The 9,375-nt window shown below is 37.7% G+C and overlaps 1 protein-coding gene across 1 annotated transcript in view; it reads left to right on the top strand.

Moving 5' to 3' along the window:
* The first annotated feature begins 2,861 nt into the window (after positions 1 to 2,861).
* bmal2 (basic helix-loop-helix ARNT like 2) overlaps positions 2,862 to 9,375 on the top strand; it is a 35,321-nt gene continuing 28,807 nt past the window's right edge. Inside the window, exon 1 of the mRNA XM_051656805.1 lies at positions 2,862 to 4,513. Within this exon, the coding sequence (XP_051512765.1) occupies positions 4,456 to 4,513 (58 nt within the window). The 5' untranslated portion in view covers positions 2,862 to 4,455. The remainder of the gene's footprint in view (positions 4,514 to 9,375) is intronic.

The raw sequence follows: 9,375 nt of genomic DNA, 5'->3' as shown, positions 1-9,375 counted from the left end.
TTTGGCTCCTATGAGAATAGGGCGAAAAGAGTGACTAGCAGAGTTCATTAAAGATTGATGGCAAAGTCAAGTATCTCAGGCTCAATGTTGTATGATATGAGCAGGTGTAACAGAACTCTGCGTCCTCTAGTCCCAGGCTAAACCTTATCCTGAGAAACAGTTTCAGGGGTTCATTCGGGTCAAACGCATCAACATCAACAACCAAACACTGACATAAAGGTTCAAATTGTGTGTGCCACTGCACTGTAGCCCATGCTCAAAAGTCCTTATTCACTCTGTAAACAGTGAGAGGTTCAATTTCTTTTTGTTAGTGAAGAAGTGCACTTTTTCTCATGAATGTCTGTTTTATGTAATAATCATCAAAAATGCAGTGGTCTTTAAAAATTCAGATCTTGAGGTCTAAAAAATGTATTGGTATTCTGTGTGGTGTTGCGCTAGGTTCTCAGGCTGTGTTTCACTGATGCTTGTTGTTTGTCTCTCAATAGTAATGGCATGAATCAAATCTGGACCTGCCTCACTGAAGCAATGGCATTCAAAGCAAAGCCCCTGACGTGTCATGCATAACTGCCAGAAACTTTGATTTACTATTTAATTTTCCAACCAAAATGAGCAGATATTGAAGAAATGTATGCCTCAAGCAAATGACAATATATGGAATCTTTATCAAAAATAACAGGACATAGGTAAAGTCATCAATATTAAAGTGTTGGTCTGCAGGAGTGAACTCTACACTGTGGGTGTTGGTTTAACAGTACAGACTTAAAGGGAAGGGGAGGGGAGTGGGGAGTCGGGGGTTGTTTGGGACCCTGCGTTTTCTAGTTTGGCTACTGCACATTCAGTTCATACTGCACTTTTCATCAAATCATGTGTTCGTTTAGCTTCTTGCATTGTTCGCAAAATGTAGAATGATTTGGAAACAGCACTGTAATTTCTTCAAGTGAACACACTTTTTTTTCTATATACATATGACCAAAGGAAACCCTGTTCCATGGTATTCATGTTTCAGGGATTGTCCATTTTTAAGGATTACAGTGACATCTAATGGTGTGCAGAAACTATTACCAGCGCTATGTGCTGTGAGGCAAGAAAACCTTTCTCAAGCATTGACTAAAAATTTTGTAACAAACAAACACTTTGCCAAAGCTGCCAGATTTAGACCAGTTTAGAACTATGATCTCTGATTAACAAGTGCTTTACACCATGTCCAAACAGACAAAAATTGGTCACATTTAAAACTTTTCTTGTGTAAATATGCATTTGCAGGGCATTAAAAGTGTAGTTTCAACAGCTTCTTGTGTCTAAGTTCAGTTATAGTTTAGCTTTCTGTGCTGGAAACTATCAGGTTTTTAATGGGACATTCATTTCAGAGCATCTTGAGGACTCCAGCTGCTCAACTGGTAGAGTACACAGAGAATACACACTGAAAAGGTGTACTGTATATTTTGAGTGCATCCATGTTATATTCTGTATTTCTCAGCAAAAATGGTGAAAGGGCATTTCCTGTACCCCTGAAATTAAAGGGCTTTTATGATTCTTCCAGCCTTTCCCCTTGGCTAGAAGTGGAGTTGCCTATCATCATAACAATTAATGAGATATGCATTATCTATTCCCTATATTTAAAAGTGCACTCAGTAATTTTTTCCTCCTTAAAAAGGTTTACTCCTAAAGAAATGAATTGTAATTTTGAAACATATGTATAAAATCATGATCACTTACATGAGATAAAGAATCTAGTCATATCAGTAACCTTATAAAAGCGGTTATATTCGTCAGAGGGTCCCCTGGGGGCTGTCATGTTAGAAGGATCATATGAGCACAGTCAAATGCAACTCGATTTATTTCAGTAACCACCATGTTATTGGACAATTTTATTCATTGATTCAATTAATCATTATTAATGTGAATAGTGAATTTCTACAAAGGCATCTGTAACTGAACACTATTGTGTTTGAATGACACTGCTGCTGCATCCACGCTGCTAGGTGTCACTGTTAAGTCCAAGATGACAAACCAAAAAAGTTACTGAATTTTTTAATGATCACTTTTTCTATCATTATCAGACTTTTGGTGTACATGCTGAATAAATACTAGTGTTACCGGATTTTTTTTTAAAGAATTAAATAGATGCATTAGGCCTACTTATTTTGCAACTGCTGGTAGTACTCAATTAAACCCGTTTCCTTATTTTTAGCTAATGTTCTATGTAGCTGTAACAATTATGTCAATGATTTACAAAATATACACACCTCAATTTCAGGGTTCCCACACTTTTTTACCAATGCATTTTCATGACTTTTCCATTAACTTTCCTGTTTTTTCATGATTATTGCATAATTAATTATTAATAATCATAATAAGAATAAGAATAATGAGATTTCTGGGGCGGATTTTTTTATTTCTATATGTAATTTTGTTGCAGCTGCAGTATATGTAGGCCTATCTACCTGAGCATATACAGGATCAACGGTGCGTTATAAAACCGATCATTTTGTCCACTGGCCCCTGCTACTGTATATTGAATGAAGACAAAAGCTGCTCGTCTGAGGTCTGACTTTCAGTCGTTCAAGTGTGCAGCAACAGTAGGCCTACTAATGGTGTGACAGTTGTGGTCTCAACCAAAGACTGTTGTTTAAGAAAACAATGCAGCATCTACAAAAATAAACTGTTTTTTTTTTTGTTTGTTTTTTATGCGTTCAGAATGGAGGGATACCTAAACATGCAAGTAAGCCACTATATGTAGCAAGTAAATGAAACTATTATTTACTTTTTTATTTCAGTAACCTTGTTTAGCTAAACATTAAGTTCAGAAAATTTAATTCACAAGTCAATATGACAACAAGAAATCATGCTACTTTGAGAACTTTAGTCTTTATTTTGATACTAGACAGAAAACAAAACTTACTGTCAGATATACAGTAGTTCCTCATAGCCAGAAAATAAGACAGAATTAATTGAAAAACAAACAAACACACAGAGAGATAGTAAAAAATATAAAGTAGGGTTAGTATAGTAATAATAAGTGACATTGTAACAATAATTACATATTAATAATAACATTTAAAAAATCAAGACTGCATGTTGTGACGCAATATCACAAGGCAGTTTTACAGAACAATGTGCACTCTTGTTATTTTAAAAAAACGTTATTATTGTATGGTATTATTTTACTTATTAAGCCGTTTAGCCTGTATAATGAATGAGAAAGTGATTGACAAACTTATTTATCTGTACTATTGCCTCTAATCTAATCTAATCAAATACTTCTTTGCTAGGTCTAAAACAAAAAAAGTGTAAAAAGGTGTTTCATTTGTACACTGTGCATGACCATACTGAGAGTTGGTGACAAAATATCTTTGCTATAGAAGAAACCATTTATGTCAAGCCTGCAAAAATGTATTGGCACTTTTAAAGCTCATTGTCGGTGCTGTTTTGGTTATTTATTTATTTGTATTCTTTTTTTATAACTACATAATGTAGGCCTACCACATTAAATGCACAAATATGTTTCAATATTTTAGATTTTGATACATTTGTATGTTATATTTTCTCACAAATATTGTTAATTAATCATTTAAGTATTAAAATAGATAATAAGCCAAACCTGAATCAATCCAACTTCAAATTTTGATATATACGATACAGTCTAGACTGTTTTTAAATACATAGCATAGTTACAATTCTTTAGTGCATTTCTTTATATGCTTATGAGCTAATTAATAATAATAAGCTAAAAAAATTATAATAATTATCAAACGTTTACACAAATATCATTTATCAAGTTTATTAACTTACCCAAAAATAATCATCAAAGAATGTTACTTACGTGACTCAGCTAATATAATGCCTTATAAAATAACAGAAATCACTAAGATAAATAAATTAAAAAAATAAACAACCTCAAGTCTAAATACAAATACCATGGCGCAAGAACCGAATGATCTAGAAAACGTACGATGCGCCTTCTCTTTCTAATACGATACAGTCTAACTACATGGTTGCTAAGATGAAAAGATGAAACATTATTGCCTTGACTGTTCCGTCACTCGTTCGGTTCAGTACTGCATACTGGTGACATCTCGCCCGTGACCGCATTTTTCTCAGCTTGCATAACATATCGCGTGACTTACTCGGTTAGTAACGTGAGGGACACAAGAGAAGGCGTTGGTGTTGATGATGGTAGGAGGGGATTCTGCATCGTCGTCTTCCGCGTTTTCCCGGATTTCAACCGCTGTTCTGATATCATCGTGTCCTCTCCCTGCACGTTTTCATGCTCGGCCCTCCCTGCCAATTCTCTTAGTTGTAAAGAAATAAAATATTAAATCAATTATACCGGCCTCTCTGCCCCCCTCCCCCTCCCCTCACCTCTTTCTCTCCCCCCTTTACAAATATCTACCACCGTCTTCCTTCTCCTCATGCAGCATCGGAGACCTGGGCCCCGGAGTACCGGCTCCAGCCATGTCTGCGAGGAATACAGCGGCTGGCGGCGGTGACGGAGCGACGGGGGAAAAGACAGGTAACTCGCTGTTTAAATACATAAAGACGGATCCGCTTGTACATGATGTACGCTTTAAGCGGAGAGAGTTGGTGTAGATCGCGCTGTTCGCCGGGTGGAGGAGAGGGGAGCTCTCGGTGTTCCCCGCTGATTGGTTTGCACACTTCGCGTTCGCAGCGAAACTAGGTCAGTAGTTCAGTAGAGCGAAGTCGGGCAAACCGAGTAGAGGCGCACTGGACGAGCGCTCTGAACAAACTACACGCGCAACGCTGGCACGTTTGGTGCTGTTTACGCTATAACGCTGCATCGAGATGTCTTTTAAGCTCTTATTGTGACCGAGAAGCATGTTCATTAAATCAAGAATGTTGCGATGTAGTTATTTTCGAGGCAGATTGGCTGCCGTCACATTCAGCAAAATGTGGCTATCCGATTTGATGTTTCCATTGTGCTTGTTTACTTGCTTGTGGTGATTCTTTTACTGCATTTTATAGTTGAAGGAAATTGATCTTCGTTTTGCCATTTTTTTTTTTTTAAATCAAACATTTATGTACCAAGGAACAAGATTCTTAAAGTTCATACGTCTTTGTACGGGTCGGACTCGTATCCAGAAAATAGCAAAAAAATAAATAAATAAATAAAAAGTATGCAATCCATTTTTTTTTACATTTGTATACATACGAATTTGTGTGGTTTATACATTAAAGCAGTGGTTCTCAACCAGGGGGTCGGGACCCACTAGGGGGCCTCAGCACACTTCCAGGGGGGCCTCAAGATCTCTTAAAATGATTTAAAATATGATAGATTATTATAATTTATTTTTTTGTTTTTCCCTTTTTCACCCAATTTGGATTGCCCAATTCCCAATGCGCTTTTAAGTTCTTGTGATCATGTAGTGATTCGCCTCAGTCCGGGTGGCGGAGGACGAATCCCAGCTGCCTCCGCGTCTGAGACCGTCAACCCGCGCATCTTATCATTTAGCTTGTTGAGTGCGTTGCCACAGAGACGTAGCACATGTGGAGGCTTCACACCATCCACCGCGGCATCCACGTTCAACTCACCACGTGCCCCACCGAGAATGAACCACATTATAGCGATCACGAGGAGGTTACCTCATGTGACTCTACCCTCCCTAGCAACCGGGCCAATTTGGTTGCTTAGTAGACCTGGCTGGAGTCACTCAGCACACCCTGGGATTCAAACTGGCGAACTAGCGAACCCCAGGGGTGGTAGCCAGCGTCTTTTACCACTACTCCCTTCGACAGTTTGCTTTTTATGAAGAATATACAGTTCTAGACATTTCTGGAATCGCAAAGTTTTAAGGAAATATCTTATAATATAAGTATCTAATAGCCTACGTGGGGGGACTTTGAATATTTTCTCAGACAATGGGGGGCTTTGGAGTCAAAAAGTTTGAGAACCACTGCATTAAAGGGCACAGGGAAAATGTAATAATGGTGTCATGCTTTGGACAAATACCTTTAATTTTTTATTATTATTACTGTAATATTTCTTCATTACATGTAGGCTATTTATTGCAGTGATGTTTCATTGACATTTGTCCAAGAGAAATGGTAAACAAAGTTCTGGAACGGATTCATAAGAATTTACAGTTTTCCAGACTTCCAAGTCACATCTCCGCATAGTGACTGATTTCAAACTGATTTTATCACTGCTTCTTAAAGTTTATGCCATACTTCTCTTTACTTAATTAAGTGTGTTGCACAGATATATTTGGTAATCAAAATTCGTCTGTCTTAGATTTGGCGACAAAACCAACACAAATTGAACAAATCTAGTACAAATGCCTTCCCATACTGGATTCAGTCTCCTCTTTAATGAGTGAAACTGTGCATTGTGACATCAATCGGCATCATTTGCATTGTGAGGTCATAGCGATGCCTGATCTAGTCTGATTTCAGAGCGTGCTTGGAACCTTGTAACGTGACGGTTGTGTAATATGTAGGTCAAACTCGACACACTTGTAAGCCATGGCTGTATTGCCCTTCTCTTCCTCAGGCGCTGCTTTCTCTCTTCAGCCTAACTCAATCAGTAAACCTTTGCACAACCAGGCTATAAACATCTGTAGAAGTGAAGCTGGCCATCGTAAGAGCACAATTGTGCTCTTTATTCTTGTTAAAATGTGTAACCTAAATCTGCTGTCAGTTTGGCTTGTCTCGTGACAGACACTCTCTCCTCCCCCTCCCTTGCACTGAAAAACGTGACTGGAATTTAGGGTCTCATCTGGAAAGTATGTCTCTTAAGTAACTGGCCTTTTGAGTTACAGATTCCAGTCATTTCTGTGATTTTAAAGTTTTTTCGGGTCAATAAATTTATATAACTTTTATAGGGCTATTCGATATATTCTGGCATAGACGACAAATAAAATACACTTGCTGGCATTAATTATAAACAATATGATACTTTAGAAAAATATACATAGAAGTTAGAACAATATGATTTTATTATTTAAAGTGTCCTAAGTTAACTAAATCTGTAGTGCTTGGTTAAAAGCCTTGTCAAGCAAAACTTAAAAAAAAAATTGTTTTCATTTTTTTTTTTTTACCAAACTTAAAGATATTCTTTGCATAGAATAAAAAAACAACTTTCATCGCAATAAAATGAAATAAAAATATTTAAAAGTTTAGCCATCTTGAAATGAGAAATTTCATCAAAAATATTCCTTGGCTTGGCTGTTCTGTTATTATTTTATTGTTATTATTCTGCTATTTTGTCGTGTTTTGCAATTACAGACTGTTTCAGGACAGGGTAATTCAAATTGAACTACTGTAGGCCTAATTAATGATTTGTATACATCTTGAAGCAGCATGTGTTTATGCTCTGTATGTTTATTAAACATATGTCAACATAAGTTTAATCATTACTCTCACATCGTAATAATGCATCTTTTAAAGGATGTTTCAACAGATGCTTTAGTTCCATGAACTGAAGACATACATTTTTTTATAGGAGTCCACAGGCTTTATTTACTCACATTCGTGAGGAAAACGAAGGCCGTAAAGTTAGAGGAGAAGATTTGATTAAATGTAGGTCAGCAGAAATGGGATTTATATTGCCACGCTTCTGCACAGGTGTGTATTTTAAGCAGCACTTTGATTAGCTACGGTCTATCTATAGAAGCATATGTACAGTAGAGGAAATGTGTTGCATGACAGGTTGCTGCACCTGATCCCAAGCTATTTTACTTCTACTATCACCTGTGTTGCGAAAAAGATCAATATTTAAGTACTTTTTAACTGTAAACCATCGCTTCCGGTCAGCAGCGGTATACGTATTCACGAGAGCGCTGAGTTCACGTGGCCTCTCCTGTGATGAATTTGCGTTGGTATGTTACGGATGTCATATTGGTTGAGAGATTGACTATGGTCACATGGACACCAGAAAGCGGCTTATTGTAAGAAAGCAGGCTATTACGAGAAAACAGCATTCCCGTTTACATGCACTGTATAAGCGCTGTACTCTTTACTCCCGTATACATGTGGCTCCGTCAGTAAGCAGCTTTCACCGCAGCATCATCATTTCCCTGCTACGTTTGTGGAAATAACACACATGGCATCCAAGGAAGACTTCACTATTTTACTCTCTGTTGATTCGCTCTATTTCCAGATATCCCAGTTGTTGCTATGTTTGTTTCCTTCACTTACTATCCCGACCTGCTGCTGAATTGCAATGCAGTGGTGGGGTTTCCCTCATAAAACTCCAGGATTCCCCCAATGTATCAGTGCATATATGCGGACGTTAGGGACAGTCACTATTTTACATTGTTGTGTATAAATGGGTATAGTTTACAGTATATGTGATCTTTCCTCTGTACTCCCAGAAATATTGAATTCTTTCTGCTGTGTTGGCATGTTGTTGGGCTCCATCCTATGATGTTTGTTATCCCGGTCTGTTCCACGCACGCGCACTCTTCAAACACCCATCAGAACGGCACTTATGTGTTTACATGGCAACATTAAGCCACGTTCTCCGAAAGACACCTAGGTGTGTTAAACCGCTTTCTCTTAATCCCTTAAACAGTGTAAGGAAATCAGCGTTCTTGTTTACATGACGTTTCAGAACGTCGCTTTCTGCTAAAACCCTGGAATAAACTGTTTTCTTAAGTGCATGTAAACGTGGTCATTCAGGATAAGCACACAAACGCACCATTGTGAGTAAACAAACAGATACAAATACAGAGCTAAACCAAAACCAACGAAGCTTCTGTTCAGCGTTCTTCCTACTCGGTTTTAAACAGTGTTGCTCTTCCGGGTGTTTCGAAAGTGCGTCAGTACTCGCGTGAACATGCCAAAGCGTTTACGTCACATGCGCATACTGCTGCTGACCGGAGGCAATGATTTATAGTTCAATAGTATTTAAATATTGATCTTTTTCACACCAAAAGTGGTCGTATCGCTTTAGAAGACATTAATTTAACCAGTGAATTTGTATAGATGACGTTTATTTTGACTGTCTGTTCTTTTTGGAGCTTCGAAGGTCTGATCACCATCGACTTGCATTTTAAGGACCTACTGAGTTAGGATATTTTTCTATTTTTCTTCAAATGTGTTCTGCTAAAGAATGAAAGTCATACACACCGGGGATGGCATGAGGGTGAGTAAATGATGAGAGAATTTTCATTTTTGGGTTAACTAACCCTTTAAGGAAGGTTTTAGGGAGATCTGTTTATCTAAGCACTTTAGACTGTAGTCTTAATGGGTAATTTATTGTGCGCCAAGAAAGGTATAGCCTCTTGTATGTTACGTACAGTAAATACTTTGTCATGGTCACAGAAAGAGGCTCCCATGATTTGAAGGTTATGTTTTAGAGGAGGTTGTTTGTTAAATTGAATCAGAGTGTCAGTAAAAGGTCTAATTTTCAAGGAA

Source organism: Myxocyprinus asiaticus, chromosome 26, assembly GCF_019703515.2.
Source record: "Myxocyprinus asiaticus isolate MX2 ecotype Aquarium Trade chromosome 26, UBuf_Myxa_2, whole genome shotgun sequence".
Lineage (NCBI taxonomy): Eukaryota > Metazoa > Chordata > Actinopteri > Cypriniformes > Catostomidae > Myxocyprinus > Myxocyprinus asiaticus.
Note: the sequence above shows the minus strand (reverse complement) of the source record. Positions and strands in the feature narration are given on the sequence as shown.